This window comes from Myxine glutinosa, chromosome 5 (assembly GCF_964187855.1).
Source record: "Myxine glutinosa chromosome 5, kmMyxGlut1.1, whole genome shotgun sequence".
In the NCBI taxonomy this organism is placed as follows: Eukaryota; Metazoa; Chordata; class Myxini; order Myxiniformes; family Myxinidae; genus Myxine; species Myxine glutinosa.
In genome coordinates, this window is record NC_136265.1 from 61336148 (window position 1) to 61354607 (window position 18460).

The 18460-nt window shown below is 43.0% G+C and overlaps 1 protein-coding gene across 3 annotated transcripts in view; it reads left to right on the forward strand.

The window, feature by feature from the left end:
* The window catches only part of LOC137428154 (uncharacterized), a 30169-nt gene extending 13276 nt beyond the window's left edge, over positions 1-16893 (forward strand). For 2 of the 3 annotated variants that reach the window (XM_078778111.1, XM_068118097.2), the window contains 4 exons: positions 5733-5795; positions 6584-6646; positions 7220-7273; positions 14156-16893. In XM_078778111.1, coding sequence (XP_078634237.1) covers positions 5733-5795; positions 6584-6646; positions 7220-7273; positions 14156-16164 — 2189 coding nt within the window. In that variant the 3' untranslated portion in view covers positions 16165-16893. Of the gene's footprint in view, positions 1-5732; positions 5796-6583; positions 6647-7219; positions 7274-13686; positions 14013-14155 lie in introns of those variants that run through there. The other variant, XM_068118099.2, reaches the window with a different exon arrangement.
* Positions 16894-18460: the final 1567 nt, after the last annotated feature.

Here is an 18460-nt window from a genome sequence, read left to right on the forward strand (position 1 = left end):
ACCGCGTCTGTAACAATATCTCATTATGTACAGGAAGGTCGTTAGTTATCTCAATACGCGGCTTTCAGAAGGTGGAAAGGAGTCATCCCATGGTTTGAAGTATCCACCTCCGTTTTGGTAATGGATCACGATTCATGGATCAAGCTGTGACGTTTTCCGCAACCTCCGTCTCGTCTCGACAGCTACATTCTCGGGATGCATTGGTTTTTTTTTGTAACATTTTGAGGATGGTGAGTTTCCTTGTTTCGATATCTAGCTTGTTGATGTCCGCTTGTGGCCAGTTTATTATTCTGCAACTGCACTGGAACACTGAGACTACAAGTTGGTTTATGGCTTTGATTTTGTTATTTGGGGGTAGGTATGTTTTCTAGATCAGGCCCATTCTATCTCTATTTTTTTGCGCATTTGTTTGTGACTTATTTGGTGGCCCTCTTCTAACCCGAGTATTCCAGAGCTCCATTGCTTTCTCAATCGGTTTGATTATTTGGGTGTTGATCTTGTATATTTGGATGCATTTTATCATCCATGAATGTGGGACACTATCAAAAGCTTTTTTCATAGTTTATCCAGCCTGTGGACAGTTTGGTTCTTCTTCTTTTACAATTTTTGAGTGTGGCCTTGTTTAGTAATAAGTGCTCTATTGTTCCATAAGCATCATCTCTTGCATCCCTTCCATTCTGGGTCTCGGCCTCCTTGTTTTGGTATGTGGTCGTACATTAGTTATGTGACGATTCCCGTTAAAAGTTTGTGTTTTGTTGGTAGGAATTTTAATGGTTGGATTTCTTCAGATTGTGGAATGAGGAAGGTTTTAACTTTTGTGAGCCACTCATGTATTACCATTTCCTCTTTGATGATTTTGTTGAATGCTTGAGAGTTGTGATTGTGCAGAGCACGTCGTTGAAATATTTAATAATTGGTCAAAATATGAAAGGGCAAAGTCAGCCTGGTGTTGGCTTAGCGGTTAGGCTGCCGGCTTGGGATCCTTGGATCCTGGGTTCGAATCCAGGTCGATCGCTAAATTACCACCAGGGGGGTTGACTCGGCCTGTCATCCTTCCGAGGTCGGCAAATGAGTAACAGCTTGCTGGGATGAATGATCCCGGTGTGTACCCTGGGTTTAGAATAAGTACACCGTATCCCTGCGCATCGAAGAGGCGACTAAGGGTTGGCGTCAGGAAGGGCATCCGGCCATAAAAACATTGCCTCAAACAGAGAACCATGATTGTCATGGGGCCCGCAAGGCTAACCCTGCTCTGGCGGAGAAAAATGGCCTTAAAACGATCATTCATTCATTCATTCATTCAAAGTCATTGTAGCTATAAATAGCACTTGTTTGTGGAGCTGCAGTGCATTAAGCATGAGACCTTGTCTTTTTTTTTCGCCTTAGAGACGAGTTCTCGGGATTTGGTTGCTAGGGGGGAAACCGAACACATGGAAGCCCCCTTCCCTGTAAACTGTTTATTTCTCGGCAAGGAAAACAATCGAAAGTGTTCAGAGCTTCTTCGGTAACCTCTTTTTTTGAGAACCTTAAAGTTTGAATAAGAACATTGTTTCCAAATACTTCAGAGTCCTTCACCTACACATGACTGAATACCTTCTCCTCCCCTCCGCTCCACCCCTCCACCCTCCACCCTCCACTCTACTCTCCCTTCCCTCCACTCTACTCTCACTCCTCTTCACTCTCCCCTCACTGGCCCTCCATTCTCACCTTCCCTCCACTTTGAAATAGAGATGGATAATTTTGATTTGTATCAAATTGAGCTCATCCATAATGTTTACCTTTTAGGATTAGATTGCAGAGTGACCCTAATAATGGTAATGGTACATAAAATAATAGTGTAATAGTAAATAACGATAATGATAACGGGTAAATAAGAATAATGGTGCATAATGATAACGTGTCAAGTACGAGACATCGCTTCCATGTTTGTTTACCACTAGCAGGGGTACCTGACATTGCTCAGGGGGGGGGAAAAAAATTGAGAAAAGACATCGAAAAGGAAATGAGGACAAAAACAAGCACATTTATTTCAAAACCTTTCCTCAAAACATAGCACAACACACACGTACCACAAACATAGCAAACATGAAATGACTACATCAAAAAGCCTCTTTATAAACGATGATCCTTGTCTGCCTTCTGGTTCAAAGTATGTTTTTTTTCATTTTACAAAGTAAATGCCAAGTACAAAGTAAGTGTTTTTCGTTGCCTATACGAGAGCATCCAACACAAAGCTGTCCATAAGAATAACGAGGAGTTGTCAATTTAGTACAACCACCTGTAAAGATTGTCCTTGAGCCTTGTTAATGGACATCGCAATACTGAGTTGGAGCAGGAATTGAAGTCTTGAATTCAAAGGTTGTGTCAGTTGGGATGATTGGTATCTGAAGCAGAAAGACATCTTCATTTCTGAAAGACATCTTTCTTTTCATGCTCCGATTTGTGTTCAAAATATAACATTCAATTTAAATAAGCCAGCTGTTCCTCGATCATTAACTGATCAGACAGACAGACAAACATTAAACAATTGCTTAACACTGTTTTTTACTTCGCGTCCGTGGGTAAAAGTCTGGCGTGTGAAGGCGGATGTATGTTCTTGTATATACACTATGCAGTCAAACCTATTTTAATGGTCACCTTGACAGAACGGCCATCTACGTATCTATAGTGGGCACAAAAAATTGTCCCGCACGTAAAATCAACGTAAAGTAACCTTTACACAACTGTCATCTGTCTAACACGACCAGCGGCCTGCACAACAGTCATTGTTATGTTTGAGCTTTGAGACACCCTTGAGATTGCAGTCCCTTCAGTACTTCAACAGACTTTGCCTTGACCCTTCTCTCTTGGACCGTTGCTGGCTGGCTGCTCGCTCGCTTGCTGACTGACCTGATGTTCCCGCGTCACCTCGCTGGGACTTGACAATCCATGCTAGAGGAGAGTGGTGAACAGGCTGTCCCTTCGTGAGCCATGGGCTTTGCCAATAACCGGAAGGTTGCGCCAGCTTCTGGGAGCTGCCGTGAGGTTCGAAGGGATCCAAATCATACTCCCAAACTCTTTCTTTGCCTCTCTCTTCTCTCTCTCTTCTCTCTCTCTTCTCTCTCTCTCTCTCTCTCTCTCTCTCTGTTCTTTGATGGATGCATATGGGCCCAAGCGTAAAGTGCTAAGTTGACTGTGATTATCCGACATCTGTAGGGTGGGAGTGCACCCGTAGGGATAACGGGAATGCGGTATGCACTGCACTTGACCTTATGTACGTTCCCTAACCTCATTACATGTACAAAGTGCAACTTATCTCCTGACTCATCCTGCTTATCGTGACTGTGGTATATGGCAGCTGAGTGATCCATTGATCTAGAGATTGGGCTATAGATGTCATGGTCACGTGACTTGGTTGGGCTAGACCAATTGATACCATCTGCCATGCGACTGTCGGCACGCTACTCGTTCGTACAGGACACTTCATCTGTTACGGTACCACTGCTCTGGATGAGTGAGTTGGCAAGAAGTTAACGGGACGAAGAGCTATCGTGTTAGCTTCACAATTCACCGAATCCATCTGGAGTTGTCCGGTCGGTATGGGATCGTCACAATACATTTCACCTTTTGATTTTTTTGTACCATACTTTTCACACAAGTTGTGCTGCCGAAGCAGTTTCTTGGGAATTGCTGGTTCTGGTTGATATGCTCCCAACATTACCAGTATTGTGTATATCCTCCTCAGAGTCTTGCATGCAGCTCCTGCTGAAACAAGAAGTTTGGCTGCAATCTGCCACATTTAGTCACCTTTACCAGCGAAGACTGATTTTTATGCACTTGTCATGTGATATTTCCTTCCCATGAGCCATGGCATGCATAACACAAAAACGACGGCAACACCTATGCTTTAGTAGCCATTCTGCAGGTGTAGTACTTCCTGATTGCTTGCCTGACATCCATTCAAAGACTAATATATGAATACATGGCCGCAGAGCATTTCACTTGCGCACGAGATGCAATTATATCACGTGTCATTTACATTTTATATCTGGTGTTTACTCTGTTTTGATAAATATTTAATGTGGCTGCGTGACCAGGTTTCTATCCAAAGTCATGATCATGTGATCCGGCACGCTTCTGCGGTTCAAAATCAGATTTTTACAATTTGGCAATTCTTGGGCAGATAACCCGGGCACGTATATGCTGCATCAAGACTCTCACTTGTTACAGACTATATCATTGAGATTGTAAAGTGAGTATTTGTTGATAGTATTATTGCGGTTTTGAGAGTGTACATATAACATCATTAAAGGTTAAAGGTTTGCCCCCTAGTTAGTCCACAAGCAACACGTAGGCCCATTTAGGATATTAGTTATGTCATAGTTTGTGTGAGTATAAGGCCATTTCCACTAGTGATACCTGCGTTGTGTAAATAAATAATAAGCTTAGGTCCTTTCATTTTGCAGCCGCCCTTCAATTCCACCAATGCTATCTATGGGCAAACTCGATCCCGCGCCCCATTCGGATAATCCACCTCGTTTGTTACGCTTTGGCCGCCAGCAGCGTTAGCTGCCTTTTGCTCGCTCCAACTAGTCGGGTGGCCACGAGGTAGGCCTGAGACAGGGAGGAGCGCGGGGTCGGGGTGTAGCGGCGTCGAGGATGGAGCGGCGGAGACAGCAACGGTGAGAGCCATAACCAATCAGGGCTCTAAGGGCATGGCGTGAGGGCCGTGGTAAGGGCGCGGCTGGCAAGTTACAGAGGGTTCGCTGGGCGGCGCTATATAAGCGCACACACAAAGCCCTTGAACAGGACTGTCCAGGACTGGAGGACTGAAGCGAAGGACTGCCCTTATCAGGACTTCTGCGGGAGAGGCGCTTTGTAAAAGGATTCGCTGGGGAAGGCTGGCTTTGTGAAGAGGACTTGAGGAGGACTTCGGCGGCAGAGCAGTGTGTAAAGGTCTGGAAGGAATTGCGCCTTGCTAGTGAACTTGTATTGGGAGCGCATATAGCGCCTGTTCATCTATTACGTACGTAGCCACGCCAGCGTAACCGCCAAGCCCAGCTTACCGTTCGCCCCGTAATTGCCCGATCTGCGCCAACGACCCGCGGGGAGCTTCTGCCGCCCTGACCATCTTCTTTGCGGTGCGAGTCGGGGACCGGAGCGAACTGCCTGGACGCCATCCCTCGACCATCGCCCCGTTCGTCTACAACCCCGTGTGAGTGTGTCTGAGTGTGAAACGGGCCCGTTGTCCTGGGATAAGTATAAGACTGTATAAGGCTGCACTGTGTGTTCTTCTTCTTGGTACTGTACATAGTGTAATAAACCAACTGTTATTCCTTGTCTTTCCTGATTCGACCGTATCAGTGATTTCCCCCATTGGGTAAGCGTGGCACGATTAGGAACCGCTCGGATCAGGATCTAGTCCTTGATAACAGCTCGGGTCACGGTTCGCTATCGCTCGGCGTTTCCACCTATAACCGTGATTCGGGCGGGGCTTATTTCCTTGCTTCCTGGGTGGCGTTGGTACTTAGGTAATAGGAATTCGGCCTACAACCCTATTTAATGCCGTCCGGAAGGAACGTCATAGCCCCGGATCCCGTCGGCTAGTAAAAGACAAGGGGACTAACCCCCCCTTGGTAAGGGGAAAAGGCCGACGAGGAGATCCGCAACAGTATATTGTGATAAAGGGGTTTTGATGGAACTTTTAATTTAAATATTAAGATCTGGTTTAAATGGATTGTTTTTTGTTTCAGATTTTATGCTGAAACCGAATGTGAAGTCCGAGTTTGTCGATGATTCGTTCCCTCAAGATGAAGGTTTGAAACACAAACACATTTTTGATGTTGTAGTTTTATTGTGTATGATAATAAAGAGTAAACCTTTCCACAGTTTATCCGGTACTTGTCATTTCTCCCAAGGTATAAATGTCCATCAAGTTTGGTATTAAATTGTGAATGAAAACCCCACCATGTTATTCGTTCTTCCATTCCTGTTTACTTGAGTTTATACAAATCGGGAATAGCAATGACATTCCAAACAGAGGCCTGTTGTTGGCTTAGTGGTTAGGGTGCCAGCTTGGGACCCTAGGATCCTGGGTTTGAATCCCGGTCGATCGCTGAATTAACGCCTGGGAGGTTGACTCAGCCTGTCATCCTTCCGAGGTCGGCAGTGGTCTGCCATCTGAGCTATCTGGGTGTCCCTGACTGGGCATGGAATTTTCCCACACATATGATTGCCACTCTCTTTCCGTCAATGCTTCTGGAGCACTCGCTCATTATTCTTGTCGATTAGCTATGGTGTTTCAGGTATCAGCCACAAGGGTACTGAGTTTATTTATTATTTTGATTTAGTACAATAAGCTCAGTTGTTATTAGAGGGTTTTACCATACCTTCAAAATTGATATATAACAGCGTCATGACATAACGATCGGCTCTGTGGAGATGCAGTGAAAGCCTTTTGTGTGTAGGCCCGTCTGTTTAATTCTGTCTTTCCATTTTAACAAAATCCCATAACTTTATTTTTAATGTATTTCTTGAGATAAATAAAAGTGTTTTGATTCAGTCATGCCGTTATTTCGTTTTAATGAGATTTTTTTTCTTTCAGGTTTCATTGTGAAAGTGAAGGTGAAGTCTGAGTTTGGAGATGAATCATCCTGTCAAGACAAAGGTCTGAACCACAACAACATTCTGCTTCTCCCATTGGCAGACATTGACGGGTGCACATTGTACTGGAACTTGTTTTCTCTCTCTCTCTCTCTCTGTGTCTCTCTCACTGTCTGTCTCTCTCACTGTCTGTCTCTCTCTCACTGTCTGTCTCTCTCTCACTGTCTGTCTCTCTCTCACTGTCACTGTCTCTCTCTCACTGTCACTGTCTCTCTCTCACTGTCACTGTCTCTCTCGCACTGTCACTGTCTCTCTCTCTCTGTCACTGTCTCTCTCTCACTGTCACTGTCTCTCTCTCACTGTCACTGTCTCTCTCTCACTGTCACTGTCTCTCTGTCACTCACTGTCTCTCTGTCACTCTCTCTCTCTTTCTCTCTCTCTCTGTCTGTCTGTCTGTCTCTCTCACTGTCTGTCTCTCTCTCACTGTCTCTCCCTCTCTCTGTCTCTCTCCCTCTCTCTGTCTCTTGTGGGAAATGTTCACGCATCGACGGTTATGATCGAATTAGTCTGTTACCAACTTGCAAGCCCATTCTTGGAGGTAACATCAATATACAATGAAATGACTTTGTTATTACAGATGTCAATGGGAAGCTGATGGTTAATCCTGAACTCTTGCATTGTCCCCTGAGAGGTAAGTGTTCCTACTTTGAATCTTCGAGTAATTGGGTCATTTGGGTGCATAGGCGTAGTGATGGGGCAGGGGTGGACGGGGCGACCGCCCCGAGTAGGAAGTAGATGGGGCGCCAAATGACACCCCAAGCTAGATTGCTTCTCAGCTATCTAGCCTGGGTTCGAATCCAGACCCAGCTATAAACTGTCATCCTGGTGTTTCACAGGCAGGGTGATTCATTAATGTGTGTGCCATCTCTCGGATGGACATTAAAAATCTGCCTGCATTATTTGGTGGACGTTAAAGATCCCACGGTGTTCTTCGGAAAGAGTAGGGGCACTTAGCTCTGCTGCTGAGCCTGAGCCCACTGGGCAACCTTGGAGCTCCTTCATATGACCCTCTCTCCTCGCCCCCCCCCAATATAAATTCCTCACTATGCCAGTGCCTGTAGGGTGCTGGTATTGACCTTTGACCCCGGGGGCCACAAACCCTAACTACGCCACTGATTGGGTGTGCTGTTCAAGCGCTTCAGGTGAGATGTGCTGTTTTTACTCTCTCTCTCGAAATGGCTGGACTTACTATTTCTTTAAAGCCAGAAACTTGTTGTTCAGGACACAAGTTCAGTAGCGCCTTTGTCCAAAATCAACTAACCTGGTAACGTGCAAACACACCCTTTCATCATATGGACGAAATCACGGTTATCACAGGGTCCGTTATACGAATGATTATCGCATTCCTACCTGCTTTGAGGTACCAGCCCCGTGTTATGGTTGCTGTGACAACATCTGATACGAATTGTTTCTTCTTCCTTTACCTCCTCTATCACAAGCACATCTTTAATGAACAGAACAAACAAAATTAAATAATAAAATGCAATCTAAATTTCAATTACAATGAAATTATTGATTAAGAATTGATCCTTCAAAATTCATGTTCTTCTAAACACCCATCACATCAATATACAACACAACAACAACAACAACAGGCATTTTAAGGCCATTTTCCCTGCTAGAGCGGGGGTTAGCCTCATCACATCAATATATACTATCAAAGCTACCTGGCATTGCCGGGGAAAGTAGCGTCGCTTCGTGACGAGAATATTAACAGAGATAAATATAAGATATCGTCTGAATCCGTTCACAACTTTTTGAGATATCCTGTTCACAAACAGACATGGGTGAAAGCATAACCTCCATCCACCGCCGGTGGCACAGGTAATGATGAAATTATGACAAATGGGAATAAAGTTGAACTTGAAGCATTTTGCAACTTTAAAAAAACACCCTATCCTATAGAGATGTGAATTAAGATGACTGTGCAGAAGGAGGGATGGCAGCCTTGCTTTCATAAGCACACTTAGTTACAAGAATCGCTAATGTCTTAAATTTATCACATTTCACTCCAGATTTCATGTATAAGATCCAATCCTGAAATCTAAATCCACATTTCGAATATATGCTTCAATTAGTTTGTGAGAGTATATTGTGTTTCCAAGGCAAGGGACATTTGAATAGGCTGAAACAAAATGGGGATGTAAGAAACCAGCGATTTGACAGAGTGCTGACCAAGATGGTGCTCCACATCTTTGGACGCTACGTCAATCTTCATCCCTTCTTTTTCACTATTCATCACACAAATCCATACATTGCAAATGGATGTCCCAGATAATTCCCCAGCCTCCTCTTGGTTGTTTTTTTTCACATCTTTGTCTTTCCAGATCCTTGCAAATCCTGGCATTGCTGTTCTCCCCAATAACAACTGTGGATGAATTTCTCTTCCACAATGTCCACTCACTTTAATCTTCTAATTCCTAAAGATGAACCTTTCCACTATTTCCATGTGATGGGCTCCCAATCTGAACACATCGATCTTCTCAGTTTTCTCTCAAATTTACACACTTGTAAATCTCAGTTCACTAGATCCTAATGTACTCATCTTCCCATCCCTCTCGTGTTAATAATTCCATTCCTTATTCCCAGTATCTGAGGCTCTGTCACATCTGCAATGATGATTTGGACTTTGCATCCAAAGCTCGTGAAAGGTGTCAGTTATTCACAGATCGTGCCTATCCCAGCTCACTTGTGGAAAATGCCCTCAACTGTGTCTGACCAATCAACAGACAATATTTTTCTTCCAAAAACAAAACCTGATGACTATGAACGAATTCCTGTTATTTTGGTGTATCATTCCAATCGTCTTGCAGTCAAACTAATTATCTAGAGAAACCTTTAAAATCCTACAGGACGACACAGAAACTACTTCCATCTCCTCTCAGCCACCTCTGTTTTCATTCAAACGAGACAAAGCTTTGTGAAATGTTTTGTTTGAAGGCACACTACCTTCTAATCTACCACCTGGAACATTCAAATGCCTGCGCAGTCGTTGCGATACCTGCAACTTAATGAACCCCATGATATCAAAATCAGACCCAAAGCACAACATCACGATTGAGGGTAATCTTACCTGCACCACACACTCGTAAATGATTTTCTATCTCAGGTCGACATGAGTGTTCTCATCATCCTACACCAATAAAGCGAGACCTGAAAATAAGCCGTTCCCATCATCAAATAAATCTTGACAAAAAACTCCGATTGTTTGGAGCAGTAAATATCGCCGTTTTATAACAAATGGAACATCCGAACAATATATTACAACAACAACAACAACAACAACACCTCCTCCAATAACACGATCACTCAGGGCATTGTGTAGCAACCCCCTCCATCACAGCACGGTTGTGAAAGAATATAACTCGCAAACTTGTGGATTTACTTTTGTTTCATAAAGGAAAGGATGATTATTACTTCCGCCACCAAAGGTGGATGGAGATTATGTTTTCACCCCTGTCTGTTTGTTTGTTTGTCTGTTTGTGAACAAAATATTTCAAAACGTTGTGGACTGATTCAGACGAAATTTGGCAGAGGTATAGCATATGTCACACGAACGAAATGATTAGATTTTGGTGAAGAATCGGATTCGGATCCAGCTACTAGAATTTTTAAAGTGATTCCTCACCATTGGGAGATAGGGCCAAAAACTATACATTGCGGAATATCTCAAAAAGTTATGCATGGATTTGGACGAAACGTGATGGACAGGTTGTGTGTGTGACAAGGAAGAATCGATTTGATTTTGGTGAAGATCTGAATATGGATTCGGATATGAGAATTGTTTTTTTTCAGTGATTCATCACGATTGAGTGATATTATGGCCAACCAGGAGGAGGTATGCTCTCTACTGAGTGCCGTTCTAGTTTTATAAATGTATTTATTTTCAGTGATAGCAGAACTTCAAATGGAAAATAAACCATTTCTATATTCGCAAGCCATGCTTTATCGAATTTGATCAGTTCCATATATGATGTTGACACCATAGCAAAATTGGTGTCAGGAGTAATGGGATAAAAATCCCAGCTCGACATATAGTGTGCACGAGGGCTTTGTAAATTATAGTTAAATTGGAAATTAAATGCAAAACAGCGCGTTGGAAATTGAAAAGGAATTTTTTAAAGACATTAAGCACGTGCGGGAAGGCTGCAAGCGCACATGGTGGACGTGCAAGATCTCGAAGCCCAGGAAAGCAGTGATATTGTTGAAGTTGGCGATATTGCTAGAATGTATAGATGGAAATCGCATTTTGCTAAAGGTTATACATGAACATTTGAAAGATTAGTGAGCTTTGTAATGGAGTGGTGAGCTTTGTAACATTATTGATATTTTAGACAGTTTTTTTTTGGAGGGGGTCGGGGGGTTCTTCTCCTTGGATACCAAGTCAAGGCTCGTATAAGAGCTAACACATGGAACATATTGTTACGTGTGTGTGGGTAGATGATTAATATCATCGGAAAGTTGTGTAGGCTTTGGTATGGATCGTGTGACGCGAAGAAGAATCCCACCTCGATGTAACTCAGTTGGGAATCTGTATAGAATAAGATCGTATATGTGTCTCCATACGAGGGGTGGAGCTATGCTAATTAGGTAGGGCTTAAGGATAAACCCCAGTGTGTAATTGCCCTGTGATTTTTCCCTTTGTTGTTATTGCATCAAAAAGGGCCGCCATTACAACAAGCCTAATCGCTGACAGTATGACCGGATATGCCGAGCGGCAAAGGAACCCCGCCCAGCCAAACAGTCCCGAAGGACAACTAGACTCCACCACCCGACAACTTGTAAGGAAAAGGCCATGCCCCGATCTTCGTGATTGGTGGAGGTGCGATGGGATGATTGAGTAGAGCTCGGTGATTGGACAGTGTGATGTCATCGTGGAACATTTGAGAGCTGAAGGAAAAAGAGAAGCTGTCAAGCCATCTTGCTCTTCTGGTCCTGGCTTTGATAGTGGATTTCCTCCTTGTTCTGGCTTGGTCACGGGCGTGTGGTCTTTGGTTTGTGTGCGCTCTTGGGAAAGGGCTGGTGAGAAACCGGTTCAAAACAGTCGGAACTACAAGGCACAGGATCGACATCGGCAGTGGACTGGGTCTACGTCGTGTTTCCTCTGGACATCGAAGAGTGCGACTCCGCGCCATTTTGTGCGTTTCTCGCGCGGTGGTTTGGAGGCGACGTGCGACCGGCAAGCCTTACCAGCCATTTGGGGATGCAAAGCTGAGTGCCGGCCGATTACCAAAGCATTATTTATTTTCTTGTACTTTTGTTTTCCCCTTGTTTTTATACGAGTCTGAGTGGAGACGTCTCAATTTAGGGAATTTTTTTTTTTTTACCTCATGTACAATTTATTGTCTTTGCATTTATTTTCATTAAATCATTATTTGTCGAATCTTACTTTTCTTGTATTGTGGATTTTGCTGTCCCGTCTTCGTGTTTGTGGGTTCTGATTAACCCCTGCGTGTGTTACCGGTCAGGTAAGACTTCGAACCTTCCCGCGCGTGTCACTACAGCTAAGTTGGGTATACGCCTCGGAGTTTAAGCTCGTTTTGGCCATTCGTCCTCTTGGAGTCTTGACTATATCGTAAAGGGAGCGGGTGTCAAGCGGGGGTGAGAGAGGGAAGCACAACAACAGTGGAGAACAGGGACATCAGGAGATCTATGTAAGAGAGGGCTGGGGCAGGTAGTCAAGAGTCAAAGACCACCAACCTGCCTGTGGTGAGAGAGTGAAAGACCCTCAGAATCAGCTTCCTCAGAAACAATCAGATACCAATGATCCTAAAAGCCTTGGTTTCTTCTTGGACCTGTAAATCATACGATTTAAAAGAAGAGATTTTAGGGAGAATTTTATTCACAGGAATTACAAAAGACAAATTTCATATAAGAAGGAAATAAGAAATACAAAACATTACAATGTTACAAGAATACTCTTAACCCTTTGAGTACGGGATTTTTTTTTGGATGAAATACCCCCGGTATGGGATTCATTTGGCATTTTGGTACGGGAATGCAACCACGTACTGACGATCTATTTATAGGTACAGTCGATGACGTGTATTAATGTCATCCGTACACAAAACTTTTTCGTGGGTTGCGGCACTGGACGTCATCCGTACTCAAAGGGTTAAGAGACTTGGTCAAACAATCATAACTTAATTTAACATTGAAATCAATGGGGAAATTTGAAAAATGTTTCCGCTTTTGAGAAATCAATGGGGAAATTTGAAAAATGTTTCCGCTTTTGAGAAATCAATGGGGAAATGGGATAGTTTTGTTTCACTCTTTTCATGTCATCTCATCTCGAAACTCCAAGAGATGAACTTATAAAATGGGTCGTGGTGTCCTTCCGTCCATTCGGCCGTTAACTTTTTGCTACTCCTCCCTTGTCACCTGGCTGATTGGTCTGAAACTTGACACATGGATACAAGACAGTAGTCCGCACAATCGCTCGGGCTTCGATTTTTCGATTTCTTATCATGGAGGCTCTCAGGGGCAGAGGTCTAAGCAGCAGAGGTCTAACCTTCAAACTCAAGAGTTCACCGTCAGCCTACCAGGGGCTGTTTTTTATTTTGTCATATTGCATAAAAGTATACTGTATTATGTTATTGAGAAATCAATGGGGAGCAGAACGAGATATATATATATATATATATATATATATATATATATATATATATATATATATATATATATATATATATATATATATATATATATATATACATACATACATACATACATACATGCATTCGTATATACACACACACACACACACACATACACATATACACAATCCCCCCCCCCCCCCCAAAGTTAATTTAATTATTTAATTCCCCACTTATTTATTTATTTTCATGTATTTAGTTTTATTTTATTATCTGTTTAATTATAGAATTTTTTTACTTTTCAATTATTAATGTTTCTTAGTTCTCAATTACATTACTTAAATTTCAATTGTTTTTCAATTTATTGAATTATTTAATTTGTTATTCTTTCGATTGTTTAAAATATATATGTTTGATTTATGTATTCAATTTTTCCCATTTGCACCAGAACTCTCATTCACACTACTTTAGCTCATTGGCAGAGTAGCCCGATTGGGGGGCGGGGGAAGGACGGTACATACCCCTCTCCCTCTCCCCGACCTACCCTGCTTCATGCCAATTCCTGGGGGAGGAGGGGCTCTTTGCCCTCCCCCACTAGTTTCGTACCCCACCTCCCCCACTGCATTCCGTACTTGCACCCCCCCTTCCCTCAACTCTCTGGTCCGTTCGGGGCCTGGTGCTCACCCAGCGCATGCACTTCCTTCAAAACCTACTCCCCATGAGCCACGCTCCCAGCCTGCTAATGACCTCTGCACCTTTTAAATGAACTATACGGTACTTCTACCAGCACCAACACTGATTATAGGATCAATTTTTGATCAACATAATACATTATGTTTTTGAGTGCAATATTTTGTAATGTTGCATGATTCACAGCAACAGTGATTCATTGATGCTGTTTTGAATTGTCTTTGCAGAGAATAAAATGAAAATGGTTTCTTCCTCCAAGTCAAGTTCCCAATTCTTTGACGCAGAAGTTTCTTTCAATCAGAACATGAACCAGAGTTCGTGTCAGGAAGTCAACGAACATAGCCGTGTGCAGACCAAGAGCAACAATTGTATTACGACATTTAAGAAAGTTGAAAGGAATGAGAAGCCATACAAGTGTACTGTTTGCAACAAAACGTATATGTCATTGAGATCTTTAAAGAGATGTCAAGCATTACACATCGGTGAGATGCCATACAAGTGTACTATGTGCAGCAAGGAATTTTCTTGGTTATCATCTTTGAATGATCATCTCGTACAACACACAGGAGAGAAGCCTTATAAATGTGCTGTGTGCAGCAAGGATTTTGCTTCTTCATCATCTTTACAAACACATGAAAGAATACACACATGTGAGAAGCCCTATAAATGTGCTGTGTGCAGCAAGGATTTTGCTTCTTCATCATCTTTACAAACACATGAAAGAATACACACAGGAGAGAAAGCTTTCAAGTGTTCTCTTTGTAGCAAGGCATATGGTTCATCATCCTCTTTATGTCGGCATAAGAAAATACACACAGGAGAGAAGCCCTACAAGTGTCCTGTATGCACGAAGGCATTTGTGAATCAGTCCAAGTTGAAGCGGCATGAAGGAATGCACACACAAGAGAAGCCTTACAAGTGTTCTGTATGTAAAAAGGCCTTCGCTGACCTCTCAAATTTGAAGGTCCATCAACGCCTACACACAGGAGAGAAACCATTTCATTGTTCTCTTTGCAGCAAGGCGTTTACTTCTTCATTGTATTTATATCAACATAAAAGAAGACACACACGAGAGAAGCCATTCAAGTGTTCCGTTTGCGATAAGGATTTTACCAATATCACGCCACTGAAGATACATCAAAGAATACACACAGGAGAGAAACCTTACCATTGTTCACAATGTGGGAAGGCATTTAATCAGTCGTCAACTTTACATCAACATCACAGAATCCACACGGGAGAGAAACCTTACAATTGCCCTGTGTGCAATAAGGCGTTTGCGTATTCTTCATCTCTATACGTTCATAAAAGAGTACACACAGGAGAGAAGTTCACGTGTCCTGTTTGCAATAAGGGATTTAGCCACATCGCCCCATTGAAAATACACCAAAGAATACACACAGGAGAGAAACCCTACAAGTGTTCGCAATGTGGGAAGGCGTTTAATCAGTCGGCAACTTTACGTCAACATCACAGAATCCACACGGGAGAGAAACCCTTCAAGTGTTCCACATGCAACAAGAACTTTACTTCTTCATCATATTTATACGTACATAAAAAGATACACACAGGAGAGAAACCCTACAAGTGTTCACTTTGTAGCAAATCGTTCACTCAGTCAGCAACTTTACGTCAACATCACCGAATCCACACCGGAGAGAAACCTTTTCAGTGTACTGTGTGCAAGAAGAACTTTACTTTTTCATCATATTTATATATACATAAAAATATACACACAGGAGAGAGGCCTTACAAGTGCTCTGAATGCCTCAAGGCTTTTATCGATCTCTCCAAGTTGAAGCGGCATCAAAGAATACACACCGGAGAGAAGCCCTATACATGTCCTCACTGTGACAAGGCGTTTACTTGTTCATCAAATTTATCTCGCCACCAAAAAGTACACAGAGGAGGGAACTTTACATCAAAATCAGCTTTACATCGATATATCGAGGAGAAACGCTACAAGTGTTCTGTGTGCTCCAAGGCATTTAAATCCTCGTCACATTTAACCGAGCATAAAAGGATACATACGGGGGAGAAGCCCTACAAGTGTACTGTTTGCACCAAGGCATTTACTTGTTCATCAACTTTACGTCGACATTATAAAATACATACGGGGGAGAAGCCCTACAAGTGTTCCGTGTGCTTCAAGACCTTTACTCGTTCATCGTCGTTATTTAAACATCATAAAAGAACATGCCGGAACAGCTGTACGTACAAAGGCAGAACAAAATAATCCACTGGCACGTCTGCAAAAACCTCAGTATCCCAGTCTTGGAAAACTTATGGAAGCATTAACCAAAAGCCACCGTGGAAAACGAGGACAAAGTGCTCACGTGTCATCTGACACACCATCAAGCAGAAATATTAAATAAAACAAAGCATTACGACAGAGTCCTCGTATACAAAAAGGAAAAGACGGCATTGCTCATTGAAGTGCTGGTGACTTTGGTCTAAATAACGTGGAAATTTGGAAAATGACCCAGGATCCCAGGATCTGAAAAGTTATGTTAAGAGAAGCCGAAAAGTGCTGCCGACAAAACGAAGTACAATTGGAGGATGTCCGGGGATCTGCGAAGATCATGAAAATAATCGTCGGAACAACAATATACGAGAGCAAAACTTCAAAACGTGGTCCATGAAGCGTGATCCTTTACTGCAATGGAGGTGAACTCTCTGAATTATACGAGGACTCCTTTTCACCTTCAGAAACTTGCAAATTGAGAGTGCAACCAACGTGAGAAGACTTCAATTGTTCCGTGTGCAGAAATGCGTTTTCTTATTCAACACATTTATATAGACAAAAAAAAATACAGGTCCTTTTAAAAGACCTCACCTGGTTCACCCCATTGTGTGTGTGAATGCATGACTGTGTGCTCATGGCGATTTAGATTTTATTTCCTTGTATCAAGTGCTTTCCAAAGTGATAATAAATGTTGAAGATGGTGGACACAACTGCTCAAGGAAAATGGCAAGATTGTGTAAATTGGACAAGTGTAGGTTCTGCAAGGTAGAAACAGGTTCCAGTAACCTTTTGAGATGTTAAAAAAAAAAACTTGTCAGGACACTTGTACACACAAAGGCACAACAATGATTGCAGAGTAATTCATTGGCACATCTCCAAATAGTATTCATTCAAAAACAGAAGATAGCTACTTTGGGATTTGTGAGGTCTCTATTTCACATTCTGAAACAGCCAAGTGAGGATAATAACGAAGTCGAGAAGTGTCGTTTGATTCTACTCAGTCATCAAAGTTCCAGGTAAATAGAATCGGTCCAGAACGCATTGATGTGAGCAAATTATCAGAACGTGGTCCTCAATGTGATTGCAAATGAAGGTGGAGACTTTGTATCCTGAAAGGAGTCTGTCCCACCTCCTGACACCACCGATGCAAGTCCTATTTATCTGAAAAAAGCTCTTTAGAAAGATGGTTCATCGATTAATCAAGGGCCGAATATATATTCTGATTTCACATTCTGAACTTTTCACAATGAAACACTGAAATGCAAATTAAGTCACACTGAAATACAGAACACTGAAAGTGTCCCGTCTGCCAGTATGTGTTGGTGGATGTTAAAGATCCCATGGTGTCCTTCGCAAAGAGTCGGCGAGTATCGCCAGCACCATGGCCAAATTTCAAATTCCTGCCCTAACTAGGCGAATGGCAGGCCAAGAAAGACTTGGGCCAAGGTTTCCCTGGCTGACCTCTCAAGGTGGGATAATAGTAGCCGTTAAAGAGCAACAACAACAAAAAAAACAGTCTGTCTGTTGCCTAAGCCTTACAAACAAAGTGACCAAGATGGTAATAGCTCGGCCAGGTGGGCAGCGGTTCAGAAGCGAGGTCAGGCTAGGTAGTTTGAATATCGGATCAATTGGGGGGGGGGGGGGGGAGAGGAGTTGAGGTGGAGCAGATGATGCAGAGAAGGAGGTTGGAAGTGTGTGTGCAAGAGACCAAATGGAAAGGAGACAGGGCGAGGAGGTTGGTAGGAGCATACAAGCTGTTGCATGCAGGTGGGGATGGAAGGAGTGGTGGTGGTGGTTCTTGTGCAGCCACACGGCTGCTGGTTGCATCATTTTCAGTGGGCGTGTCTGCCGCTGATGCAATGCCTCTCTATAACCAGTTATCTGGTACTCATTTTGCCCACCACGGAAGGATAAAAGGCTGAGTCAACCTCACCTGGCGTTAATTTAGCGGGATTCCAACTCAGGACCTTAGAATCCCAAGCCGCCGCCCTAAACATTAGGCCAACACCAGGTGATGAACAAGCAGGTGGTCAGAGTGGAAAGATTGGAGGGACTGATAGTTATGGCATGGTTGGTGTGATACAGAATGGTTTGTTATGTCCGTTTATAGACTACAAACGGAAAGGACTGGGTGGTGAAGAAGGAATTCAGGGACACACTGGAGAGGATGACGGGAATGGTTGAGGCGGAGGTGAAGCCATGCATGACAGTTTAGCGGAGCCAGGTGAATAGGAATGTGTTGTTGTTGTTGTATAGCCTCGGACAGTTCTCTCGAACAAGTCTGCGG